Below are 27935 nucleotides of genomic sequence, written 5' to 3' on the forward strand. Positions count from 1 at the left end.
AACGGATTTTCCAATCTTCGAAACAGTTGAAAAAGTCGACTTCAGGGATGGCCCTCAGCTCCGTCTTCGCTGCGGCTTCAATCTGCTCTATCGTCTCAAAACGGTGTCCCCGGAGCGGTCTTTTGAGCTTGTTGAACAGCCAGAAGTCGCACGGTGCCAAATCAGGTGAATACGGTGGTTGTGGAACGATATGAGTCGAGTTTTTGGCGAAATGTTCACGAAGAATGATCGCATTGTGAGACGATGCATTATCATGGTGCAAAAACCAAGAGTTGTCTTTCCACAATTCCGGCCTCTTTTGGCGGATAGCGTTACGCAAACGACGCATAACACTCAAATAATATTCCTTGTTGACTGTTTGACCCGGGGGAAGGAACTCATAATGCACAACACCCCGATAATCGAAGAAAACAGTCAACATGACCTTGATTTTTGAGCGACTTTGGCGCGGTTTTTTTGGTCTCGGCTCACCTTTGGCACGATATTCGCTCGATTGGTCGGTTGTTTCCGGGTCGTAAGCATAGATCCAAGTCTCGTCTCCAGTGATCATGCATTTCGTCTTGTCAATGTAGTCAGAAAGCATTGTTTCACACACGTCAACTCGACACCCTTTTTCCAAAAAATTCAATGATTTCGGTACCAGTCGAGATTTGACGCGTTTGAGGCCCAAAACATCCTTCAAAATTGTATTGACTGAGCCTTTCGATATGCCAATATCATCAGCAAGGTCTCTAATCGTTAATCGACGGTTTTCCAACACCAAATCTTTAATTTTTTGGACGTGAGCTTCGTCGGTTGAGGTTGATGGTCGCCCAGCACGCTCTTCGTCTTCGACACATTCACGGCCTGCTTGGAACTCACTATACCACTTGTAAACATTTTTTTTCGACATAGCCTCATCACCAAAGGCTTTCTGCACCATCCTCAACGAATCCGCAGCAGAAAATTGATTCCGCAAACAAAATTTAATGCAAATTCTTTGATCAACAAATTTCGACATCGCAAAAAACGAGAAATTCACTTTTAGCAGTCCACAAAACGAAGCGTATCTCAAACACTAATGAATATTTTGACGTGTAATTTGGCAGGGATGTCAAAGACAGTCCTACCAACCTAAAAATAAAAGGATTTTTTCAAATTCCCCAGCGCGCTAAATTTTAAATGCAATGTCACCTTACTTTTTGGACACAGTAGTATAACTCATTATAATGAGTTTCATTTCCACATTCTTCACCTTTTTCTAAAACAGTTTTTACTTCCTTTTGAACGCTTTAAACGTTCTTGGGGCGTCCTTCTGGCATTTTTAATGATATTTGAAATTTAAACTTTGAACAAATCTGCTTCAAGTTTATTTGAAACGGCTGTTGTGGTGCCGAAATCAAATTCATACTCGTTCAAGAAACAGAATTGTTCAAACGGATGTTCTAAGTGGAGGCGCATAAAATTCACTGTTTGCTTTGAATATGAAAAGCTCAGCAATAAAAAGCTGTTTAAAAACAGCCAAACAGTGTTAAAAATGGGGAACTGATAGAAAGGACGAATATTAGGTGGAGAATGTCGATTGTGTCTTTACTTGGAGCGGACGCCCAACAGGGAAATCGGCTTAACGAATGGATTTAAGGCGAAGGAGAAATGTGGATAAAATCAAGGATTCGAAACGATGTGTAAGCCAACTTCTTCGAAACTTCTCAAAATTCACAATTGAATCATCCACCACACCAATTCGATTTTGTCCTTTGGTATCGCAATTATCAACTGTATCAGAACGATCCATTTCGAATCATTCCAGTCAACTGTATTTCAATGCTTTCAGATTTCGATCCAATATAGTCCAAAACAGACGAGTAGTAAATATCTTTTAATGCTGAACTTTATTAATTTTCTTATAACAAGACTATAAATGGGCTATTGTGCATGTTTGTTTTCAATATAATGAATTAATCAAGTATATTACTCAAGCAATTGACGTAGAAATAGAAAAAAAAAACTGTGAAGAGTTCTGAGTATGTTCAAAATCATATTCGTGTTAATTCAATGAAATCGAAGTTTGTTCTGCCGATATTTGTCTTCGTGTCCATATACATTTTGCAGTTGACGAAAAAGGTTATTTTGCAAGCATTGACTAGACTAGCGCGTCGTTTGTTGAGCATGGGTAGAGGTATAATATGGGTGCCAGCACGAATGCCTTTCTTCAAGGTGATTTCCTTTAAATTCGATGCGAAAAAAATGAGTGGTAGTATGTGATCAAGCTTAGCATATGTAAAAGTGATGCGTTCCAAATTGATGAGATCTTTTGCCAAGATCGAAGTTTTTACGCAGCATTCCGAGCTGAAGATTTCCACTTTTGTGACACTAATCAATGGAAATAAGTCATTACTTGTGATGGGCGCAAACAGATGTTCACAGTTCAGTGATTCGAGTGCCCGAAGTGAACCCAAATGATAGAAATATTGGTTACAAAAGAAGCAAATTTCATTACTTCTCAAATGCAATCGCTTATAAAAACCATGTTCATGCAGCGTATTCAATACACTACAAATCGAACTCATCATTTTACGTTCATTGTGATCAATTAGAACCGTAAGGTCATCTAAACTGATGTCCATTTCCTTGAGTCCAATCGAAAATAGGTCAATCAAATGAGCGTTGATTGAAAAGCTTCGAATATTTGAGTTCAACGTAAAAAATCTCTTAATCTCACTCATTCTTAGATTTTTGTAGCCAAGTAGCTCCAAATACTCCAAATTCGGGTACTCTTTCAATAGCCAATCGTTTACACTGTCGAATCTAGATTTGATTTTGATGTTTTGAATGAAGAGACGTTTCAAATTTGGACAATGTTTAAGCATCAAACTATTGAAATCACCATTGATTTTTCCACCGTTTATGTTTAACGTTTCGATTTTTTCGAGCACCTTTTTGATACACCTTATTTTGCGGGTAGTTAATGTAGTATGGACGAAGTGGATCTCCTTCAGCGATATGCAATATTGTGAAATGAAGATGAAATTCTGGAAATCACCATCTGAAACGGTCAACTTTTCGATGTATTCACTGAAACCATTCATCGAAACGGAAACAAAGGCTGTGAGACCATCTCTGTCTCGGGTGCAGTATACATTGACTCCTGAATAGTTTTGCTGGAAATAACGACCAACCTCTCGTTGTACACGTTTAGACACAGTGCTCAGCGATTGTAAGTCCTCCAATGACAACCACTCGAAAATCTTGTCAAAACAATCAGCATCCAATAGGTAAAACGGTGCCGACACTGGCTCTTGTGGTACTTTGGCCGCGAAAAGAATCCAGTAGAAAACCTTTTTCATTGAATTCATGATCTATTTGGACGAGAAGATGAAACAAGTTGGTGAATTTATAAAAATGCACGAGTTCACGGTGGAGAGTGACTGAGACTGAATACAAGTTGAAACCGACTAAGAGGTACTAACAAGTTTTATTCGAATAAGCAGACGAAAATTCAAAGGAAACTTAACGTTTTCTGTTGACGAATTCAACAAAGACAATGATCAACACAAAGAAACTGAAGTTTACCACACTCGAACGATTTTAAATTGAACTGAATGGTCGTATTTACGTAATCAAATGCCTTTTTTAGCTCAGGCAAGTCCCGCTCTTGCAAATATATCGATAAAATCTGGAGTTTATTCTCAGCTTTTCAAGCTTACAATTTCAAGTCTTCTATTTTCTGGTAATTTTTTGAAATACACATTTTTATTCTCACGATATACTTTTCAATCAACAGCGATATTGTTGGGGGAAAAAAACAGAATGATCGTTGCTCTTTGGAAAGGGACATTGTATGATGATTGAGCTTCATGAATTCATTCCAAATATGGTCATTGTAATGAAAAAACTTGATTATTCATCCGAAAGCAATGGCAAATGGAATCTGAATATCAAAAGCTATTATCAATGGTTTTACTCACTAAACTTTGTTTTGATATTCATTTTTGCGGCCTTGGAGAAGGAAACTACACAAACCAAAACAATTCAAAATTTGAAACAAAAAACTAAATTTCATGTCCACCTATGGACTTTTTGTGAGTGAATTTTTGATCAGAATTTTGATGAGAAAGAGTTGAATTGCGATCTGAAATTTTGAATTTGATACTAGGCTGTCTTTGTCCAAAGTCGGATTGAATCTTAAAGAGTCGTTCATGTCAAAATACGATTGAATTAAGATAAGATTTATTAAAGTTAATTAAGATAAAATGTTGATTCCTTTCAAATGCACTATTTCAAGGTGATGATTCAGAATCGTACACGATTACAATTGCGTGCCTTCGAAATAGTACCTTTAAGCATTTGCTACTTTTTTACTTCCAAAACAGTTCGCTTTTTAATTCTTTTTTTTTTATCATTCTTTCAGAATAAAAAAATCTTGTATTTCCCTAGTGAATTTTTCTACTAAGGAAAAATCGTTCGAATAAAATCAGTTCCATGAATATTCAACGAATATTCCTTTTTTTCATATTTTCAAATCTTCGTTGCGCAATAAAAAAAATAAGAATATTAAAAAACAAGAGCACAACGTTTGAATCACTTGTTTATCAAATTTAATAACAAAAAAAAAAATCACTTGTTCAACAGTCATACATGTAGCCGTTTCCCCATTCGCTTTCAACTTATGTTCGTCCATTTAAGCGATAAAGTGTCTTAATAAATACCATGACATACGACCGATAATAATAATCAAGTCATAAAACAGTGACATGATTCATTGCTGTGATAAGTCAAACATTTGCTACGAAAATTTAGCCAATGTTATGAAATCAATGACAAACATATGCAACAGCGTATAGCACTGCACACTTTTTGTTAAAAAAAATGGCAAAATTTGCCGTAGAGAGCGCGCTTTCTTATGGACATTCCAATGGGGAACTGTTGGCGCCCTCTTGACGGTTTTTTTGATAACTAGTAGTGTTAGACGCTGTTGAACATATGGTCCACTTCTTTTAAATATATACTTCGCTTTCATTAATAGTTTTACATAGGGAACTAGGAAGATTTCAAATGATTTCAATATTTCAAATATTTTAAATATTTTCGATTTTTCAAGACATTTATTTATTATTCAAGATTTGATATCTGAGCGCTTACAGTTTTCTTATGTTGTACTATTTAAAATCTCACCATTATAATTATTAAAGAAATTGACTTTCGAAATGTTAAAATTGTAAAAAGTTGCAGTTTATTCAAAAAAAAAAAAAATGCCCTTGAAATGTCAAAGATGATGGGCGTTCACTAAATTCAACTTCTTTTTAATTCAATCAAACGAAAGTTAGTCTCTCCGATTGCCCACTTTGTTTCTGTATAAATCGTATCATTGGCATGAATCGTTACTTTGCTTGCTCCCTCCAACTTTGTTCGTGATTTATTCAGCGTTCTGAGATAAATAATATCGTTACTACTACGAATATCTCCGTACAAGTGAATTTCCTTCAGTTTCTTCGAGCATACTACGAATGGTGTGATGTCATCCAAAAATGCATGTGTGAAAGAGATTCGTTCCAGATTCAAAAGTTCGCTGGCTAATTTTCCGATGCTAGTGCCCATTTGTGGATCGATCATGCTAAGCTCTGTGACATTGATCAGCTCTGACAGATCCACATGTGGTATTACATAGACCAGTGCTTTGAAGCGTAATGTTTTCAATGGTTGCAATCGAGACAGTTGATCGATTTGGGTTTGGAGAGTGCGTCCTTCAAAGGGTAAATAAGCACCGATCCAATGTAAGCGCTCATAAAAGCCCAGTTTGTGCAGATGATTCAATTGAATGGAAATGGATTGATTGATCAAATCATCCTTACAATCTCTAACAATAGTTAAATCATTAAGGCTTACGTTGACCTCTGTGATCAAGTGTTCGAATCGCGAGAGGAATTTCGTATCGGTTGAAAAGCTACGAATATTTGGATTTTCCTTGAAAAATGCCAGCACATCACAGAATTTGAGAATTTCCACTTCGATCAATTCAAAATGCTTCAAATTCGGGTATTTTTGACGCAACCAACCATTATCCACTGTTAAGCTTGAACTTTGCTTATCCATCTCAAAACTTGTATTGATCGTTTTCAAATTCCGAACACTTAACCGCTGCAAATTGTTGCAAAACTTCAAAAAATGCAAACCATCGGCTTCAATTTCAATGTCTCGTATTTTTAGGATTTCAATTTTTTCGAAGATTTTCTTCAAACACTCTATTTTTGGCGCAGTTAGATGAAGGCCCATCAAATTGAGCTCCTTGAGTGATTTGAATGTGGCTGCAATATTACGAAACGAACACAAATCAACCCGATGAATCGAAAGCCTTTGAATAAACTGACTGAAGGCATCCACACGAATCGACTCGAACGCAATTGGACCATCTTTGCCATAGTGCACTTCAACGGTTGCAAAATGTTGCTGAAAGTATTTAGATGTGAAATCATGTAGACGCTTACCTAGGAGAGAAAGAAAATCACAAAAGAAACAAATGAAATTAATGAGAAATAGTGACAAAGTGGAATGGAATCAATGAAAAATGAAAAGAAAGTAGGATCTCGATTATTATTATGCAGTATTTAGATTTTAAGACTAAAAACCACCAACAGACTTCAATTTTTTTCTTGGAAATATGTGGTGGCCATACAGTATACGCTTACATGTTTGGGCTAATGAATTTAAGTCTTTGAGCGGTAACCGGTTGAATATCTCGTTGAAGCAGTCTTCATTTAGTTTGAAAAAGAAAGTTTTATGGCTTCGGATTTGAACACAAAAATCGAAATAGTGACGCAGTTTATTACTCATGGTATCACCAATGAAATTCTAAAAAAAAACAGTATAAATGCGAGATTTTACAATGAAATGGAATAACGCGTGAAGAGATTGAGCTTGCTTGACTTCGAATGAACAAAGAAAGTGTTCGTATCGAAAAACCTACGACCATTTCAGTGCTTTTTTGTTTTGTTCTTATCTGTTTTGCTTTTCATTTTTACAAACATATAAATATGATATTCGCCGTTTTTATTCCATGAATCGTTTCAAAATACTTTATTTAGGCTGTTTAACTTTGTCCTGTTGGGCGATAAGGTCTTAAGTTCGCTAGCAAGTCCCACATGATAAAGAAATAAAGAAATGATAAGGTCATTATTTCCGGCAGCCTATTGCTTAAGTCGGTTTCTGTGTCTAGTAAGAAATGCAACAATGCTTTTTTTAATGCCGTATTGGGTCTATAACCAGCATATTCTCAGCTCGCTGTGAACACATATTGGCATAAATGTAGGTTTCGTAATGAATAAATAAATAAATAACATTGTGTTCAAGCGATAAATTGAATCGCCAAGATAAAATTGCATTAATATTACAAATGATAATAATAAATTGAACAACTTTGAAAACAAATTAAGAAACTTCAAACGCCAATTGCCATTTATCCGGTGAAGAACTTAAATTATAAAACAGTGAAACAAATTTACTGAACCTTTTCTCGCAAAAAGTAATGAAGTTCGCAAAGACATTTCGTAATTTTTATTCTTTATTCTTTAAGATTTTTCAACTCAAAAGTAAGAATATAATTAATAGTAGCTTTATATGTTACAAATTCAATCTCAGTGATTCAATTGACTTCGACCCGGACTTTGACTTTGACTTTGAACATGACTTCTCATTCACAAATAGACCGCTTTAATTTCAATGCAAAAAGATATGATCGAAAAAAATCCGCATTTTTATACCCAAACAAATGATAACTGGGACAAATGAGTCAAAGTAAACAAAGTAACTTGTGAATTTTTAGACATTTTCATTCTGCGCACTTTTGAAATACATAATTATTTTATTTAGATAAGAGAAATAGAGGGTGTTTAGCCATGGAACAATGAAAAAACACATGTCGTAGGTCTGGAGCAAGAGTAAAATTTAACATGACGAATCGATTCCGTTAATTTGATTATAAATGGGAACTCAAGTTCAAATTAAAGTCATTTCGAACAAATTTTTCAGTTTGAAAAAGCGACGTTCGTTCCAGCTTTTAAATTGGAAATTCAATTTGCAGTTTTTAAATAGAAAACCCGTTTCTGAAAGATGTACACACGTTTTGGTATTTGTAAGTGGTTTTACTTTTCCGTACACAACGTGTCAAGGGAAAGTATAGGAATTGGTCCCGAAAACTTTTTTCGCAAAATTAGCTTAGATCATCATAAAAACTCATGAAACGCGTAGAAGACCACTTTTTGAGACACTTTTCCGTTCGTGTGCCGTCGTCGTTGTCGTTGTCGTTGTCGTAGCTGTTTGTTAACACGATAACTCAAAAAATAATTGAGATAATCAAAATCTGGAAATGCCAAAAGTTTTGTATCCGAAAAACTTAGTTTAAGTTCGAAGATAAGCCATTTTCGATTTGATCCTGAGGTACTTGCCCTAAGAAAAACCTCAAAAAATTGACACTTTTGTATGGGAGGTAGCCGTAAATCGACTCCGATTGGCTTCAAACTTTCTAAGATTTCATTTTTTGGAGAAAAAATAAGATTCTGGAAGTTTCACGTTGATCGTATTTGCAGAAGTTTGATTTTTTGTCCTCAATTTTTGTCGAAATTTTCTTGGAAAAAATTGAGGGCCAAAAACCAAACTTCTGCAAATGCGATCAACATGAAACTATCAGAATCTTATTTTTTCTCCAAAAAATGAAACCTCAGAAAGTTTAAAGCCAATGGAAATCGGTTTACGGGTACCTCCCATACAAGATTGTCGAAGTTTTAGTTGAAGTGACCGATTTTACTTTTCCGTACACAACGTGTCAAGGGAAAGTATAGGAATTGGTCCCGAAAACTTTTTTCGCAAAATTATCTTAGATCGTCATAAAAACTCATGAAACGCGTAGAAAACCACTTTTTGAGACACTTTTCCGTTCGTGTGCCGTCGTCGTCGTTGTCGTCGTTGTCGTCGTCGTAGCTGTTTGTAAACACTATAACTCAAAAAATAACTGAGATAATCAAAATCTGGAAATGTCAAAAGTTTTGTATTCGAAAAACTTAGTTTAAGTTCGAAAATGAGCCATTTTCGATTTGATCCTGGGGTACTTGCTCTAAGAAAAACCTAAAAAAATTGACACTTTTGTATGGGAGGTACCTGTAAATCGACTCCGATTGGCTTCAAACTTTCTGGGAATTCATTTTTTGGGAGGAAAATTGAATTCTGAGAAAATTGAATCGCATCTGCAGAAGTTTGATTTTTTGTCCTCAATTTTTGTCGAAATTTTCTTGGAAAAAATTGAGGGGCAAAAACCAAACTTCTGCTAATGCGATCAAGATGAAACTTTCAGAATCTTATTTTTTCTCCAAAAAATGAAACCTCAGAAAGTTTAAAGCTAATGAGAATTTTTCACTTTATTTTTATTATTATATTTTCACTGCCTTTATTTCAAGAAAATTCACAAAAAAATAACCAAAAGTTCCTACGGACAACGCAGGCCAACGGTACGGAAAAGTTCGGGATTACCAATGTAATTCTTTTTATTTGTATTTAATTCAAAGTGTTTTTATTAAAAAACTTAACATTAGAGTTCAAATTTCTTTAAAAAATTACCGCAAATTGTTCTAAGAAACTAGAAATTATCGTTTAAGATTTGTACCCATTCATAAATTGTTGGTGATTATCAATTGATTTGGAATAATCGCATTACAACCATACATTGTAATATTCGAAGGGTGCCACTGAAAAAATATTATATATTTATACTCATTTAGTGAGTGAGACGCATGCGGATGAGATGAAGCAAAGCGAAACGCGCAACTAGAACATAGAGTCAATGGGTACTACGTGTTTGTGTTTGTTTCCGTATTCATCGGATGGCAGCAAGACCGAAAACAACTTAAATGACAACTGTAGCGACGCGAGCGCCCTCAATTTCAATAGGCAAATCAATGTAATTTCGGAATTTTTTTCCGAACTAAACAGCGCGACAATTTGAATTTTCTTGATGCTGCCACCCTATGCCCGTATTCTAACGACGGAGTGACGAAATGTATGAGCGCTATATCGTTCGTTCGTATGGAGTTACCCGCCTCTCTTTCGCTTTGCTTCATCTCATCCGCGTACGTCTCACCATGCGTCTCACGCACCAAATAAGTATAAATATTTTTTCAGTGGCACTCACCGAATATTACAACGTATGATTAAAACTGTCCCATCAAAAGACTTTGAAATTGATTTCCAATAAGTAAAACAACAAAAGCTGTGATCACTGCTCTTTCTCTTTCATTTCCAGAAATTTTTTCATCAAAAGTACTTTTTGATAAACAAAATAAGGGACATAAGCAAGAATGGATAGCAACACTAAATTGGCAAAAAGTACATCTAACAAAAGATATGTAAACAATGACATGTCAACGGCAGTTGATTTCAGATGTTTTGCGCCTTGAAATTTGATGACATACTCCACCCACCAGATGAATTCGTCCATGGGATTTATTGGGTTTTTACGGAAAATCGCTGCAGTCTCCTTGGCTTTTATCGAATATTGCTTATTCGACAACAATTCATTGAGTACCCCAGAAAAAGATTCTTTTGTGATTTCATTGAAGTCCAAATACTTTCCATATCCAGCACTTTGAGCGCGTAATGCGTTTCGGTATTGATCAAAAGCAAACGGAATCACCAGCACTTGAGTGCCATAGTGAACTGCTTCGAAATTGGACAGCATACCACCGTGTGTTATGAAGAGGATGACTTTTGGATGAGCGAGCAAGTCATTTTGTGGCAACCACTTGCGAACTATCACGTTTTCAGGGAGATTTTCGATAGATTCATCTTCAAATTTCCAAATCACTCGTTGTTTGAGCTGGCTGAAGGTTTCTGAAATGAATTTTCGAATTGAAAATTTAGTTTGAAAGTAAATTTCTCAGAAAATATGAGTTGTCTTTCTAGTTTTGCACATAATTTGATACCAAAAATGAGAAAATCAACTGATTTAAAAATTAGAACCAAGTTTTGATCGGAAGAAGAATGTTTTAGAAAAAAATGATCAAAAAACTACCCAATTCACGTAGTTAAAGAATTTTTTTAAAGAAAAACTCACCCAAAAATACATTTAGCTTCGCCTTGGGCATTTTCGATGCATTAACAACGCTCCCCAAGCTGAAGAAAATCACACCGTCATTGGCTTCATCTAAAAATTGTTGAATATCGCTTGGCAATGATTTTGGTGGTTTAATGTGGGCTCCACCAATATAAATCAAACTGGGCATTGATGGTCGCGGATGTGTGATAGCTCGATGAGCATTTGCAAAAATTACGGAGATATTTTTACGGAGTTCATCAATCGATGGCAGTGGCTTCAAATGGCCAAAGTGTTTCTTCAATAAATTTGTTTGCAACGGAACGTGATAGAAGCGACGCAAAAACCAGTCATAGCCGGAAAGGATTGTGTTGTGCCATCTTTGGAAGAAGTTCATTTGATCTGTGTACGTGAGCAATGTGTGGCTAACATGTGAAAGCGGTGTTAAAAGACCCATTTCATGGTCAAAGAAATCGGGTATACCGTAAGGGCCTGTAAGTACAAGGAATAAATTGAATATCAACGAATCAAGAATAATGAAAATAAGATCAAAAAGCCGTCTGTCGAGCTACTTACAAATTGTCACAATTGGCGCCTTGAACTTGTGTCCAAACATCAATAGAGCATCGTAATATATGTCCTCATTGATCACAAGATCAAAGTGCAAATCCGTTCTGTGAATGAATTTCTTCACATTTTTGTCCGCAAGTGCATAGTCTAATGAAGCGTTGGCAAACGATCGAAACGCATCTACCACGGCAAATGGTGAATAGTGAACGACTTTGTAAATGTCCTCGTCTTTGACTGTGAAAAAAAGTTTTTTTTTTATGATATTATAACTTTGTAAATATGATCAATTGAATTTCCTTTCAAACAAACTTTCGGCTTTTGGTCATTTCAACATATAATGCAACATTGAGCAGTAAGAATTTCGGAATATTATCACGGTTTTCTATTTACTCTAAATAAATCCAATGAAACGTTTTATCAAAACAATTTAAATCTAACTGATTTTTTTCTTTTGTCTAAAACATTTCAAAGAAGGACGCAAATGAGTGAATTCTCCCTTACAATATAAATGCGTAGTTCAATTCCTTCAGTAGCAACTTTCGGTGTTCTTTTCGCTTTCATTTTTTTCAAATAACAATCTATATTTGATACTGATGGAATCGATTTCAACAGCCTTTCTGATCATGAAAATAGTAAACAATACAGCGGCACCTGGGGACTAAGTGCAATGTGCCATACTTTCAACGTTTGAACTAACACAGACGCACTTACACAGACGGATACTTGTTACAGCAAACTATGTGCATGATTCTATATTTCTCCAACCAGTCTCCAGGTGCCGCTTTATTGTTCTTGTTTGAAATTTCCTATCTATTTGTACAGATGATCAGAGAGGCTGGATTTCAATTCAACACTCATAAAATAGAGATAAGAATACGCTGTGAGTGTTTTTTTTTGCTCTGATTTCAATGACTACCTAAAAGCTACATATTTGCACACTTCGATAACATTCAGAAGTAAAATCGATTAAGTAAGCAAATCCTTATCATTGTTTGGAGGTAGAAACGTGCTGTCCTTTTGATTGGAATGACTTGATAAACGCCAATCTTACTCCATAATAAACTGTTGCCGTAGCAAATTGGGTTTAATAAAATTGAGTTTCACTTTAATTTATTTGGATTTCGAACAATTTTTCATATTTAATTCATGTTTTTCTACAGAAAATACACACTCAGTTATGGTTCACTTACTAATATTCTGCATGTTATATGGAGGATCAATGAGAATTTCGATATATTTTTCATGTTTTGGCCCACTCAATTTGATGCTCGTAATGCACGTCACCTCATGTCCTTGTGTCAGAAGCTCATTGACAAAGACTTGCATATAGTTCCAATGACTATTTCGATTTATTGGCGCCAAAACCAAGATTCTATACCCGTGCACTGTCGTTGCCAAAGTACACAAAATTGCCAGAAGTTGAAGTTTCTGTACAAGAAATGGATCCGAAATCGGAAGTTTACTCATTTTTAATTCATCAAATTGCCCGAATATGAATTTAATATATTGCGAAGAAAAAAGAATTTCGTTTCAATAAAAGTAATTGAATTCAAATCAATTCATTTTTATCATTTTATTTGCTTCTTATGAATTTTCTTTGACTTTTTGATTGCTCGAATTTTATTTGTTCATATTTTAATTCACTGGTATTGGAAATTTAAACTCAAACCATTTGTTTACCATTATAAAGTATAAAAATTAATTGAAAATGTTATAAAATCTATCATTTTCACTAAGTTTTCCCGACACTTTGTAATTTTTGAAGTTGATTCACAAAATCAAACGTCGATCACGCGGAAGTATTAAGTAACTGAGGACCCAGCTGAAAGTCAATGTGTGAAAATACTTTTATATTCGATTCTGCGGCTAAACAAAACGCTACACATGCTGATAAGCAACACATATGAACGTAAACAATACTCCTTTGTACGTATTCACAAAGTGATTCTATATGCGTGTGTTTGTATGATGAAATTCGAATATACGGTTCGATTCTATTGAATGTGTGATTTATTCATGGGTTGCGATTGTTTCGACTCGTTGTAAAATCCATAAAAACAAGCGCTTGAAACGAATGAAGAAATTAATGCTATGAAAGAAATTCATAGCCAAACGGAAATCATTTTGAATGTGTGGTACGGTACGGCGTAGAAGCGTTACGGGAGCGTCTAAGTTATATAATATATAAGTTAATATGACAACTCGACGTATCAGAGTCAACCAGCTGATCATTTGACGCAGTACAAATTCAACTATTCAAGCAAATACACTGTGTCAGACACAGTTTGGATAAGACGAAATTCACAAAATTAGAAATAAAACGTTTTCATTTCTGTAATGTAACACTTCCATTACAAGTGCGATCTTTCGTTCTTATCATTTGCATTATATTCTGCATTTTTCAAATCACAAAACAAAGTGTCAATCGCGTGGAAACAATAGGTAACTGCGGAGCCTCTTTTCAGTCAATGTACTAAAACTACTTTGACATTTGATTCTGTGACTAAACAAAACGCTTCACATGCTGTTAACAAACACATATGAGTGCAAACAATGCCGCTTCGTTCGTTTTCTTTTGAAGCGATTCCATTTCTGTGTATGCATCGTATGTTCAAACTCCAAACTTTGATTCTAGTAAACGTGTGTTTCGTTCATGTGCTGAGTTTGTTTTGACTCGTTGCGAAACCCATAAAAACAAGCGCTTGAATTGAATGAAGAAAATACTATGACAGAAATTTATAGCCAAGCGGAAAGCATTTTGATGTGTTGCATTGCATGATACGGCGTATGTAATGTACGTACAGTCGTACACAGCGTTGAAGTAGCCGTTATTGGCCGTTATCCGGCAGCGTCTGACTTGAATAATTGTGGCTTTATTTACGTTTTGTTTTGGCAAACTATTGGCGATGCGGTGCAAATGTGCATCGTGCATGGACGTAGCATTGTAATGCATCGAATATGCAATTCAACGCATCAAAGTCAACCAGCTGATTAGTGGTCGCAGTACAAATTCAACTATTCAAGCAAACACATCGTGCTTGACACAGTTTAGATAAGATAAAATTCACAAAATTAGAAATAAAATATTTATTGTTCTCATTTTCTGTAATGTAACACTTCCATTAGACGTGCGGTCTTTCGTTTTCTGTGATAATTTTTGTTTGCCCGTTTTCATTCATGTTCAAATAAGAGTTCATTAGTTTTTTTTTTAATTTTAAATCTTTTTACAAACACTAGCGCCAACAATTTGTTGAATGTTTAATAAATTTCTTGTCAAATATCAAATTTCCCGAAAAATGAATACAACCACTTAAAATTGTTGTTGCTACTAAACGTGCTTATCGGTTATTCAATCGTGAGGTGAGTTTTTTTTCTTAATTTTACGGAGTTCCGAAATGAGCTCAACTGAAGTCAAAATCAAACGCAAAAAAGAACGCAATAGTTTTGAATCATTGTTATTCCATACTCTGTAACAAGTTCAATATTTGATATCAACTACATTTAATCAGTCTATACAGCTTTATTGCGTTGTATTCAGTTACATGCTAGTTCTCAACGAATTGTGTTCTTTGGACGCATGACTCATGCATTTCATAGAGAATAACACAATATAACAATGCATTATTTGTAACCGATTATGAACTGCCGATTTATTTAAAAACTAACAGTTCAGTTGAGGGTGTGTAACGGGTCAATAAAGGAGCTATATAATACTTGCTGCACCTTTTCTAACGAAAGATTTGGATTTAGTGATGCCGACATTATTGAAACAAAGTTATTTTGTAAAATTTATCTTATCAAATTCAGGGATGATCCAGAAAGATTCAGATTTAAATAAAGCAAGGGCTAAGTAACATTTGAAGTGTAATTCAAGGCAAAACTTTGGCAAAAAAAGTGGCCAGGCAGACGTCACCTCCTTTGTTTTTCTACAAATGAATCGTATTAAATTGTATATTGAATGAAACATGCAATTTGAGTGTAAAGACAAAATTTGAGCTGAACACGTCTAAACTTAAAAACAAAGCAACAAAACCGCCCACTCTACTATTCAATTTTAATTCCCAATAGTGTGTGCCTCTTGATATTTTCAAGAAAAAATGAGTGGAAACGATGATTTATCTACGCTAATATTGGACAGTGACGAAGATGACGAGGAAAATCGTCAAACATCCAACGATGATGAGCTGAACGCGGGAATTGGATTCGGTGGATCTACATGTCATCGCTTCATAGCATTAATTTTGATGTCTTTGATCGCAGCCGGTAATCATTTGGAATAAATCCATTGATTAAATTTATTAAAATAATAAAAAAAAAAATTGAAGTTTTGATTGAACCATTTTTACAGCTCCTATATTCTGTAGTCCCGGACCGTTGCAGAACTATTTCATGAAAGACTTGGATTTATCCACTACGCAATATGTGTGGTTGAGTTCGATAAATATATGGCCGAATGTGGTAATCTGCTTTCTTGGAGGCTTCCTAATTGATCGGTTGGTGACCACAATGATTTCAATTTAAATTTGAATTATTACCCTATTTCATTGATTGACAGAGTATTTGGCGTTCGTTTCGGCACAATTCTCTACTCGTTCATAATGATGGTTGGCCAATTGATTGTTTCCATTGGTGTGATGCTTGGTGCATTTCGAATGATATTGCTAGGACGTTTCATACTTGGCATTGGTGAAGGATCGATAGGTATTGCACAGAGAAACTATGGTGTGCTGTGGTTCAAAGACAAGGAATTGAACATGGTGTTCGGTATAATGTCGTCGATTGCACTGGGCGGAGGTACAATCCATCTTATGATGATCGAACCACTTTACAAATACATCAATCAATGGTATACGGGACACATGTGTCTCGGCGTTGTCATGCTAATCGTATTTACACCCTGTCTGATGTCCTTTATCTGTGCTATTCTTCTTGGTGCGCTCGATAAGCGTGCTCAGCGAATTCTGCAGCGAAACGATAATCCAGGCGGTGACATTGCTAAATTGAGTGATGTAAAAACATTTAACGCAACATTTTGGATGATCATTTCCATTTGTATTGCATCCAATGTAGCCGTAAATTCATTTATGGCATTGAGCAAGTAATTATATATGTTTAGACTTTGATAAACTCTAAAAGGAATCGGAATTATCATTCCGATCTTTTTCAAATTTATTTTCTAGAATGTTCTTCATGCAAAAATATGACTTCAGTGCACAGGATGCCAACTATATCAACTCAACATTATGTCTTATTTCAGCTGTGGCATGTCCATTGTTCGGTTATATCATTGATAAAACGGGCAAAAATATTTACTGGATGTTAATATCAATTCTTGCATTGATCACGGCTCATTCATTATTCGCATTTACATATGTTAATCCATTAATTTGCATGGTAAGCCTTTCGTTGGGACAAGAATCTCTCGAGAATCTTTGACTTTGACTCACCATCGTTCGATATTTACTCGCATATTTATCTAAGAATTAATGAATTTTCAATTTTTAAAACAAACTCTAACCTAGATCTTAATGGGATTGGCGATATTGATGCTTTCCTTTAATGTAACGCCTCTTATTGCGCTCGTCGTTCCTGCATATCAACTTGGCACTGCCTTTGGATTGTATGCTAAGCTAAGCTTTGTTTCCTAGCTCAGGCTGACAGTATTGATTTTTGTGTTTCATTTTTCTTCTAGCGTCGGATCCGCGGTTAGTCTTATTCTGTCTGTGAATTCAATGTTTATCGGTACGATTGTGGATTGTGGTGGCTATTTCACGCTTGAAATATTCTGCATTTGCTGGTCAGGAGGTGAGTTTAAAAACGAATTCAATTTGTTTCAAGGCTAAAACAAAATTCGGTTTTTTCAGTTGCTCTCACCGGAACGGTGGTCTTTTGGATTTATGACGCAATTAAAAATGGCATTTTGAATATGACCCCACATGAACGTGAACTGCGTTTAGCAGTGAAGTGAGTATATTTCCGAAGATTGCCATCGTGATACAGAGCTGAAAGCTTGAAGAATGAGAATTGAATAAAATATTGTTAGAACTCATCTTCTCTTTTGATTTTTTGAACCTTTTCTAACTTTTGCATTTTTACAAATCACAAAATCAAACGTCGATCACGATCATTGGCCTGTTAAAATACAACGTGGAAAACTACTTTGACATTTGAATGTCATCAATTGTTTCTGCAACTAAACAAAATGCTACACATGCTGACAACCAACACATATGAGTGCAAACAATGCCGCTTCGTTCGTTTTCTTTTGAAGCGATTCCATTTCTGTGTACTTGTATGCATCATATATTCATACCATACATCATATGAACGCGTGAGAATAAAAGACTGACGCTACCAGGTTTTTCGTAAAAGCGGGATAAAAATCAGTTGCACGCAAAAGAGACATTTCAAAAGGTTGCACGCAAGAGAGAAGTATATTGTTGTTGTAATCACGGCTTTAAAATTCAAAATGCGACAAAATAAAATGTTCCGTTTGCGTGTAGCCTTTTGAAATGTCTCTTTTGCGTGCAACTGATTGTTATCCCGCTTTTGCGAAAAACCTGCTAGCGTCAGGCTTTTATTCTCACGCGTTCATATGTTCAAACTATCACTACACTATCCAATTCTATTGAATGTATGTTCTGTTCATGTGTTGCAGTCGTTGACGCTCATTGCGAAACCCATAAAAGCAAGCGCTTGAAACGAATGAAGAAATTAATACTATGAAAGAAATTCATAGACAAACGGAAAGCATTTTGAATGTGTTGCATTTTGCGGTACAGCGTAATGTACGTATACACGGCGTGGAATCGTTACTTGCGGCAGCATCTGAATGAACAGACTGGTTCAATTACGTTATGTTTACAAACGGTTCGCTGTGCGCACGTGCATCGTACGTCAACGTAGTGCGATGCACTGAGCATGCATCTCAACGCATCAAAGTCAAGCAAGCGATCAGTCAACGCAGTTTAACTTCAACTGTTCTAGCAGAAACAGCGTATACTCAACAAGACCCTAGTTCAGAATTCGGACCTTTGTCTTTTTTCATATTTTTTTTACATTTCATCTTTGTTTATAACAAGAGGAGATTCAAACGCATTTTTGTTGAATAAACTGAAATAAAGTTCACAATTTTATGACGAAATAAATTAAATTACGAATATTTATCAACTCAGAATTTGATTGCATTTAACTGAAAAAGTGGCACATGTGAGTGAGTAGATTTCTTTGTTCTAGACCAAACAACGTCAAGCAGTTTTATTGCGATCGGCTTGCAACAAATAGCTTCAACTCTTTTAAACAGCTACTTTGAAGAAGGAGAACGTGATTTATGCCATCCGGAAAGTAAGAAATTGTTTCATCAAATATTTTGTGTTGAAAAGTGTTTTGTGATTGATTTGATTTAATTGAAGAACATTTCATTGAAGTCTTTGTGCATTTTTTTCCGACAATGGTTACTTGCTTTTAGTCGATGCTTCAATTTGCTTGCTTTAATTTGAAAAAAAAAATCAAAAAAATTTGAAGAAAAAAATTAATAAAATAAAAAAAGAGCAGAAACAGTTGGGAAAAAAACCAAAGAAGAATTCGAATTCCGTTAATTTCACTGAAAGATGCTGTAATGCATGACCATTTCAATAAAAATACGGTATAATGCGAAGAAGAAGATGAAAGAAAGCAACAAATCAAATGTGTAGTCACTACACCGAAGTACACATAGTGCATTACGGTTCTTTTCTCAGAATTACACATAATAGTACGAGATGCGCATTGTTCAAACGTTCGGCTTTGTTTTTTTCTGTGTGGCCGCATTGAGATGCATCTCTTTTGAGTTCGCATCATTGCTTACGACCATAAGTTACGAACCGTAACATAAGTCAAATTGATGAACTGGCGAGTTAAAGTGTATTTAAGTTTGAAAATGCGGTGAAGGGCGATTTTAGTTCGCATTTTTAATCGAATGGAATTTATAATTGATAAGAATATTGTTTAGATTTTGATAAAAATGCTAAAGGCATACGATTTTCTCCGAATTTTTCCCACAATTTCATTCAAAATTCCACTAGTTTATTTGAATTGATTCATAGTGATTATGTGTTTTTATCACGTTTCAACATTATTTGATAAAATTTGTTGCATTTTTCGTTATTTACGTTTCGATTTTGCCCATTGAATTCATTTCAGTAATAATAGTTCAATTTAGCTCAGGCTTGAATGAAAAAATATCGCAAATAAAATAAATTACTTGAATTGAATGAAAATGATGGAACAGTTTTGGTGATTGAATGCAAAAATGGTTTAATTTCAAACGCAATGAAATACTGTTTTATGATTATGATTCATTTTGTATTTTCTCTTCGAAATTTCAGACTTGCCGATAACTCATCACTAACTATCTAAAATCAGAATTAAAAAAAATCCATCAAAATGGTAAATGAAAGGAGTCCCAAATTGAGACTGGTCGGAATAGTAATTGGATCACTTTCGTTAATAGTGACTGTGGTCTTGATTGGTGTTTCGGTCATATTTATACTGCCGGCATCGATTTTCGGACAAGCCATGCTTCCTATTTGCATTGCACTCGGTGAGTTTGCACTGAGCTCTTTTTGTAAACATAAAAAAAAATTATTTATCTTCATAATACTGAACTGGAGTGATGAGTTTTTATTCAATGACGAATTAATTATGCCTTTTATTTTTACAGTATTTAACTGTGTGTTAAACGTCGCTTTCATTTATGGCGCGTTTTCAGTAAGTATACGTTTCTGTAGAAAACCTAAAAATGTTTTTCAAAGAGTTTCAATTCGGAATTGACAATTGACAACTACCTACCAATTCTTATCATTTTAATTGCGATTAGTAAACCAATTCGCCCTAAATCAAAAAATCATTTAATCTCTATCTAACTTTCAGTACAAACCTGGCTACATGTTGCTTTCCATTTTGCTCTGGACTGTCCCAGCTGGATTCTGTTTGTGCTTCATATTCATTGGTATAATCAGAGGGATACAGTACCTCAAGATGGAAGATCTGGAGGCTGATGAGTTTCCATTCTACGAAATTATCGCTTGTTCGTTGGTTTTCGTTGGATACTACGTTGTCGCTATCTTATCTTATTGGTCGGTGAAGAAGTCCAGCAACCAAAACACAGTCAGCGACCCTCGGCCGAACGTAAAGTACGCAATAACTAAGGGAAATACTGAAAAAGGTCAACGCTTGCGAATCTACCCAACACTTGTGCTTGAAGTTTAGATAATTCATTCGAAATCGAATCAATTTTTGTATCCGCTTTGAAATTAAGAGTGAAATAGCTTTTTATTTGGCTTGAATTTCAAAGCCAATCTACTTGAAACGAACACTAAATGCGTTATCGACAAAAAAACAAAGACTTTTCGAATCAACAACTTCGATCTCATCAAAGAGATCATTTGTTTTGGATTTTTTTCATACATCCAAGACTTGAACAATAAAAATAAGACTTATGTATTCTGTTTCAATCAGAATTCAGTACAATAAAAGAGAATCAACCGTAATCTGTTTTCATTTTTATTCATAAACATAATATGGAGTATATTTTGCTGGTCCAATTGTTTTGGTCCATCGATTTTCAAGCACTGGTTCGGAGATAGAAATATGTGAGACAAATATGCTAAGAATAGACGCGTACGGACGACCGTGCGACGAACGTATCGAATCGCAATGTACGATCTCCTGTGAGAGACGCACGCGTAAGTGTGTGTATGAATATAGTACACAGTGAAAAATGATTGCTCTGTTGATACGTTCGTCAAACGGTCATCCGTATGCGTCTATGCTTTGCATATTTATACAGTATAAAACATCTAGGTAAACATATTTCTATCTCCGAACCAGTGCTTGCTTGACGATCGGTTTATTTTTGCGACTAAATTTATTTCACCTAACATGTATATGAACCATTGAAGTGTCGCCGGAATCGTTCTTTGTTCAATGTTCAAGTAAATTGATACTTCGGGTCAGAAGAGGCCGAAATGATTGATAGAGATTATTTCAGGGGACGGAACAGACTGCAGAATATTTTGAATGCTAATTAACAATTATTCTCAAATCAGCGATTGGCAATCGCCATAGCAGTGATTTATATTGAGATTATTCTTCGGCAGGAAATTTTTTTCGAAGAAAATTGTTAGGTGAGAAAATGATAGAAAAAACACATGGAAAAACCACTGTTTCTCCCATGGGCGCAGCATTTTCAACGTCAATGAAACCGTTTCGCAAACAATTCCGTACTAATAACATCGTCGTTCGGCGATGAGAGTCAGTGTGAAATCGGTATTTGTTGAGAGAAGTGTGTGCCAGATCAATTGAAATGGCTTCGAAATCGACTCTTATATTGGTATTCACACTGCTTATTGTGGATATATACGCGCGAAAGGTAAATCAAATGAGTGATGCACGCAAGGAATACTTGAGCCACATCGAAACGGATCGAGTTGCTGACGAGGAAATTTTGGGGCGAATTTTTTTAGAAGAGTCGCCTATGAGTTGAGTCAACCAATAACGAACTCATTGGAAGGTTTTTTTTTTTGTTTTTTCCAACAATTTTGCTCTAAACGAACCCATCCAGATTGCCTCAAAACAAAGTACACCGACAACACGCTAAGGAAGAGGACGGAGTCGACTTGGATTTAGCAGACAAACTCTTCCAGATCTTCTGCAATGCTCACGTGGTTTTGAGTTTGTTTTTACAAGATTTTGTTATCAAAAACACAATTGGTTGAAAAGAATGAAAAATGTTTTTTTTTTTTCAAGAAAACCAGTTCTTTGAGAATAAATTGATTCGTTATAAAATCAAGTCATTGAAAGTGTTTTATTCTCCAAATCTTATTGAAAGACGACACACTATTTAGGATTCCTGGCAACCGTAAATCAAATTCCAAAATTTTGTTAAAGTTTTAAGAATTTGTTACATAATTCACACTGAAAATCAAGTCATCACTCACGCACGACTTGGAGTCATTCGACTCGTGGTTTCCACTTCGAAATGGTTCGATCGAGGTTTTGGTCGTTAATAACGTCTCGTTATTCAATTCGTTCTAACAATACATTCCCATCGAGTGTGAATCAATGTCGAACTCAATCTGGTGACACCGCGTCAAGTTACTTTTTATGGATATACACAAGCAGTTCTTCCGTAGCCGTTGACTAGCACGGTAAGCTAATGGATTACTCACTTACATTGATTTTTCCTGTCATAATTTTTACATTTACATATTTCACATTTGTCGAATGTTTTTTTAAAGGGTTGTGGTGTTTGAATATTTTCGGAATCAATTTTATTCATCAAAATACAAATTATATTTGGTTAATTTCATTGGTTTTATATACGGAACACAATGGAAAATTGTCAACATACAAAACTTTTACACTCAAACATCGAGATTTTATTTGTATTGAAAAAGAAAATAAGAACAAAATATGTAATGAAGCAGAATAAGAACTATATATGTGTGTGATGGAAGTGATGAATGAAAACTTCGAACCCAATTCTATTAAAATTAGGAACTGCTTCCGAAAAATATTAATCAACAAATAAAATACTAAGAATTCTATCAAAAATGCGTTCAAATCAAATTCAAAGCGAAGCATTGTCGTGAAATGTGGCTTTTCCCTCGAAGTGACTCACCAGTCAGTGGTTTGATACACCTCACGAAAATCGATTTTTTTCACTTAAACAAACAGTCGACAAAAATGGATAATTTTAGTTTTTTTCTTCACGCACACATTTGATTAAGTAAAATTTTGGCGCTACTTTCACGCACACAGCGGTCAAGCTTTTGTCCATTCCAACGTATTTTTGTGTGTGTTTACGATGTGTATTTCAATGTATTTTCTGCTTTTGTAGACCAAAATGTGTTTATGTGAGTGAACATAGACGGTGATATGATAGAATGATAGAACTTGGTGAAAAATGTAGTATTTCTTTTCTCATTATTTATTGAATGCTCGGTGACATTTTTAGGAAAAATTAACGATTTCATTTCTCATTTGAATTGTGTCCATTTTCTCCAGATTATTATAGATAAGAAAAATGCCTAGTTGGAGACATGTTGGATTCACAATCGGATATCTTTCACTCATTTTAAATTTCATGGCATTCTTTTGGCTATTCGATGGAAGTTTCCATGTTATATTTCTTGGTGAGTTTTCATCCGCAAGTTTGATTTTCTATCAACACAAAAATGTAAAAGTTTGGAGCAAATTTGGAATTATTTTTTTTAATTTTTCATTAAAACTTTGCCAATTTTTCGAATTAAAAACATTTTTGAAAATTATTATTCGATTTTTTTTCCAAATCTTGTTCATTTTTCTTGATCTTCAATCAGCTGTCGTAGAACTAACCATCTTCATTTTTCGTCGTTTTTGTTTGAATTCTAATCAATTTTTTTCGAACAAAATATCTTTTTCAGCGGTGAATGTCATAGCTAGTGTATCTTGGCTATATGGAAATCATACCGTAGGTGTTATCCATCAATTTGAGCGTTTCAGAATAACCGTTTGATTTGAGTTCAGAATCGATTACTTATAATCGATATTAAATGTACTAAAAAAACTATCGATTTATTTGAAGAAAAACCCTATCTGATACAATCAAATGGAATTCTGATACAACGAAACAATTTTAATTTCCCATTAATAATTCTCGTTGACCTTTTTTTTCCCCTTTTTTCGTAGTATAAATCCATATTCATGCTATTTCCCCTCGTTTGGAGCGCCTTATTTATAGGATACGTCTTATGTTTTTTCTTCGCAACGAAAATTCATAATTTATATGAGATTGTGTCTGCGGTGGCTATTATTTCAGTCATATTTTATATCCTCGCCATTTTGACCTATGTCTATATCATCGAATATATACCAAATACACGCACAATCCAAGCAGATGAAATGCCAATGCGAACGCAAGTGCTGTATGAAGCACCGAGAATGAATCCACAAAGAACGGGTAAAATGGTAGATTTTGAACTACCTTAGACTCAATCTTTTAAGCTCTAAATTGAAACATTAACATTATAATTCTTCACACATTAAAATCAATATATTTTTTTTGCATAAAACGAAAAATTCCAATCAAATATGAGATGAAGTTCTTGGAACAAAAGAAGAAAAAAAAATGATTTTTGTCCATTTTTTCAATCAGATAACTATTTAATAAACTTTTATTTATTTAAAACGTTTCGTATGAGTTTAGTGACTTTTTGACTTAAGATCTTTTAGCCATTTATTTCAGCCAATTTTATTGCTATACAGTCGTTGACTTCTTACCTTAGCACTTATTCCCGTTGAATTCTTTATGGAAAAGGACGCAAGCTCGGGAATGTTGGAATAATACACACAAAGATTTGGAGGAAATAAACTACCGTTTGACAGTTTTCGTAACATATTTTTTTCGTATAGAATGCGAACAGTTGTCTCGAATTAGGTACTGTCCATTTCGGTTCTGCATACCTTTACAGCCTTTACTATATGGAAATTTTTGTTTATAAAAACCAATCTAAATTAGCTGTTGAGTTGAATCAACTTAGTTGATCGGTGATTTGCCTCTCATCTAAGCTAATTAATTTCGGGTTCATTCAACTCCGTGGATATGGTATGTGTGGCAGTACCATACTGTGGCACTAAGAGTAATGAAGAAAAATCATCCAGTGGAGCCAAAAAAAATGGCATTCATTAGCCGCCTTAATTCATATATCGAATCACCATTAATTACCATTCTGCATGTGAATGAAGAATTTTACCGGGCGATTATATAACATTTCGATTAATGATAACACACACACAGACACAGACACAGACACAGACACAATCAACCGAACCGAACTAAACCGAACGGTATTCAATGTCAAACAAATTCAAACCAGCGACACAAAGTCAAAACGAACCAATCAGTATTGCGTCAGCTGTGGAAGGACGAACAGTGTCACTGTTAGAACTGTTCATCTGGGTAGGTGTGAAAATTCCTCCACATTTTAAAATTCATTTAGTGAAAGTCATTCGAAAGCGACGTCGTTATAGTTATTGCAAGAAAGTAATGTATAAAAATGTTATTTTCAAGGACTCACACCTAGGCTTGGCTGCCAATTAAGGATCAGTTACATACTGTAATTTATTTTAGTAATTAGCAGTTAAGTTTTACTTACACAACGATAATCTATCATTCCAGAAGGAAAACAAAATTGTGAAGTGTCAAATTCAAGTTTGTTTTTTTTTCGAATAAAAACCATTTTCTAAATGAATGCGAAACAAAAATGCCCAATTTTTCTCGAGTTTTTCCAAACCAAGCGGAATGTACGTGTTTGTTCGTTTACAAAAATCGATTCCATCGATTAAATATCCAATGGTGTGAGAATGCATAAACTAAAGCACACACATTTAATCCGATAAAATATGGCTTGGCGCTAACGCACGCTAGGCTCTCGGGAACTCTCTCTCTCTCCCGCTGTTTCTCTTCATCATTAGTTACATGTATATTTGGTTTTTGATACGTAATTGTGATTTCCAACTCGGACATATTTTTTCCTTTCTTCGAACTGTCAACGAAGTTATCGAGCTTTTTTTCCATTGAATGGACACAATTTAGAGACTTTGATATATATGAATATTTTGAATACGGAATCAAAAAATGAAACATATAATTTGAAAATGATAGAACAATATAAAAGGAAAATAGATAGAATTTATTCCAATATGTAAGGAAATGTTCGAGGTTTTTTTGTAAAATAGTTTCAATTTCGGCATAGAACCATTTCCGTTGACAAGTGCCGGATTTTATGAATAAACAATGATCCACGTTTCATTTTTCAGTGGAACATTTCAATAGTTTCAGTTGTTTAGTGAAAGAAATTGATTTCCATTTTGTTGAAAAAAAAATTACTGATTTCCAAATTTTGTGTCAAGGAAAATGGATTTCCTATTTTCTGTACAAAAAATTGTGTCCTCAGTTTATCATGGACAATTCGTGAAGTTTCAACTGCCTGTGAGAAAATACGACATTTCGTGCATTAACTTCATTATGTTTTGAATGTTCACTTTCTAGATTGACAAGCAATCAGTTTAATAGCGAATAATGGATCCGGGGTGTATTGGACTGCGACGGTGGAGAATAATTAGCCTGTTCATTGGTTGGCTTGTGTTTGCTTTAAATTTTGTTGCATTCATTTTTCTGATTGTCCTCATGAATAAGAATTCCGTTGGAACTGCACTTGAACTGCTTTACACCATTACGTTTTGTAGTAAGTTTTTGTTTGAACAGTCATTGATGAATATTTTCATTGAAATATTTTTGAGCTTTTTTGATTCAAGAAAATGAATTATTTTGAATAATTAAACTGATATTTTCCAATTCTTTTGCAGTTATAATTTTTTCTGTAAATCTTAGCTGGCTATATGGCTCTCAACAATACAAACCTGCATTCATGCTGGTCTCACTTATATGCTATGGACTGGAAGCCATTATTTGCATCATCTCGTTATTCTTCATGCGAGTTAGACTATTATATTTGGCAGCAACTTCAGTGGCTTTTGTATGTCTATTCATATTGGCTGTGTTAGGTTTTATATCTATTAAGCGGTCCATCTCACACATTCCCGGAAGTCTGACAACTGAACGACTATCAAGTCCAATATATGACGTATCGAATGGACAAATCGAAACCATTATGATCAAAACAATCGCTTGATATACACCATTTTTGCACGATTTATCCAAATGTTTAACATTCTAATTCAGAAGTTTGAAAATACACATTTTGTATCACAATTTACCGATATTTTTGAGCAACATTTTAAGTAGTTCTGAATAATACATATCTTTGAAGTGAGATTCATTTCGTATACTGGAATATTTGACAATTTATGAGCTTGATTAGCGTTTTGACGATAATACATTGAATTAGATAAATTTATAATCACGAATATTTGTAGTTGTGCCTTTAAAAAGGTCCCCGATTTTAGGGGACGTTTGATATATTTCGTTTGTTGAATGACAACACATTCAAATACAAATACTTAGGTTTTCACAGAAATTAATGACACTCAGTACAAATAACAGATTAAGATACGTAATTTGAATCAAAGCACAATAAATATGCGATTTTTATTCCATTTTTTTTTCTAAATGATCTCTTTATTATTACTAATGTTAATTTTACGCAGCAAATGCGACGATGCAATTTGCAATTGGAATACGGCCAACTGATTGTAAGTTCATTGAGTAGTGCGCAGTTGGGATTGGCGACTAGTAAATGCATCGAGTGACAACTAAAGCCAAAAA

General features: G+C 34.7%; 4 protein-coding genes and 1 long non-coding RNA gene across 15 annotated transcripts; 3 read left to right on the top strand and 2 right to left on the bottom strand.

Moving 5' to 3' along the window:
- Positions 1 to 1906: 1906 nt before the first annotated feature.
- Positions 1907 to 7090, bottom strand: LOC129574481 (uncharacterized). 2 transcript variants are annotated; one of them, XR_008688689.1, is made up of 3 exons: positions 6666 to 7090; positions 5155 to 6464; positions 1907 to 3338 (listed from the first exon to the last, which is right to left on the bottom strand). XR_008688689.1 is itself a non-coding variant. In XM_055456550.1 (2 exons), the coding sequence occupies exons 1-2, from the start codon at positions 6808 to 6810 to the stop codon at positions 5272 to 5274; spliced, it is 1338 nt and encodes a 445-aa protein (XP_055312525.1). In that variant the 5' UTR covers positions 6811 to 7090; the 3' UTR covers positions 5122 to 5271. The 2 variants fall into 2 exon arrangements, 1 of the variants encoding a protein (XP_055312525.1); XM_055456550.1 differs by lacking the exon at positions 1907 to 3338 and having other exon boundaries at positions 5122 to 6464.
- Positions 7091 to 10237: 3147 nt separating this feature from the next.
- Positions 10238 to 13887, bottom strand: LOC129574482 (UDP-glucosyltransferase 2-like). 2 transcript variants are annotated; one of them, XM_055456553.1, is made up of 5 exons: positions 13307 to 13778; positions 12817 to 13054; positions 11633 to 11860; positions 11078 to 11548; positions 10238 to 10854 (listed from the first exon to the last, which is right to left on the bottom strand). In XM_055456553.1, the coding sequence occupies exons 1-5, from the start codon at positions 13307 to 13309 to the stop codon at positions 10241 to 10243; spliced, it is 1554 nt and encodes a 517-aa protein (XP_055312528.1). In that variant the 5' UTR covers positions 13310 to 13778; the 3' UTR covers positions 10238 to 10240. The 2 variants fall into 2 exon arrangements, with proteins under 2 accessions (XP_055312528.1, XP_055312526.1); XM_055456551.1 differs by having other exon boundaries at positions 12817 to 13887.
- Positions 13888 to 13969: 82 nt separating this feature from the next.
- LOC129574483 (major facilitator superfamily domain-containing protein 1-like) lies at positions 13970 to 21156 on the top strand. Of its 8 annotated transcripts, none has more exons than XM_055456557.1 (11): positions 13970 to 14068; positions 15695 to 15889; positions 15975 to 16119; positions 16182 to 16724; positions 16807 to 17020; positions 17149 to 17246; positions 17319 to 17431; positions 17491 to 17590; positions 19993 to 20207; positions 20328 to 20374; positions 20537 to 21156. In XM_055456557.1, the coding sequence occupies exons 2-9, from the start codon at positions 15724 to 15726 to the stop codon at positions 20021 to 20023; spliced, it is 1410 nt and encodes a 469-aa protein (XP_055312532.1). In that variant the 5' UTR covers positions 13970 to 14068; positions 15695 to 15723; the 3' UTR covers positions 20024 to 20207; positions 20328 to 20374; positions 20537 to 21156. The 8 variants fall into 8 exon arrangements, with proteins under 8 accessions (XP_055312532.1, XP_055312536.1, XP_055312534.1 ...); XM_055456559.1 differs by lacking the exon at positions 13970 to 14068 and adding an exon at positions 18285 to 18970 and having other exon boundaries at positions 14312 to 15889; XM_055456556.1 differs by lacking the exon at positions 13970 to 14068 and adding an exon at positions 14312 to 15476.
- Positions 21157 to 23688: 2532 nt separating this feature from the next.
- LOC129574519 (uncharacterized) lies at positions 23689 to 24750 on the top strand. The gene is made up of 3 exons (XM_055456599.1): positions 23689 to 23802; positions 24073 to 24119; positions 24338 to 24750. The coding sequence occupies exons 1-3, from the start codon at positions 23694 to 23696 to the stop codon at positions 24635 to 24637; spliced, it is 456 nt and encodes a 151-aa protein (XP_055312574.1). The 5' UTR covers positions 23689 to 23693; the 3' UTR covers positions 24638 to 24750.
- An 817-nt stretch (positions 24751 to 25567) lies between these two features.
- On the top strand, positions 25568 to 27807 carry LOC129574517 (uncharacterized). 2 transcript variants are annotated; one of them, XR_008688699.1, is made up of 4 exons: positions 25568 to 25607; positions 25719 to 25764; positions 26700 to 26895; positions 27017 to 27807. It is a non-coding gene; the product is annotated as an uncharacterized LOC129574517 (long non-coding RNA). The 2 variants fall into 2 exon arrangements; XR_008688698.1 differs by lacking the exon at positions 25568 to 25607 and having other exon boundaries at positions 25661 to 25764.
- The last annotated feature ends 128 nt before the right edge of the window (positions 27808 to 27935 follow it).

This window comes from Sitodiplosis mosellana, unplaced genomic scaffold (assembly GCF_009176505.1).
Source record: "Sitodiplosis mosellana isolate CC-2019 unplaced genomic scaffold, AAFC_SMos_1.0 Smas_scaffold_6164, whole genome shotgun sequence".
Taxonomy (NCBI): Eukaryota; Metazoa; Arthropoda; class Insecta; order Diptera; family Cecidomyiidae; genus Sitodiplosis; species Sitodiplosis mosellana.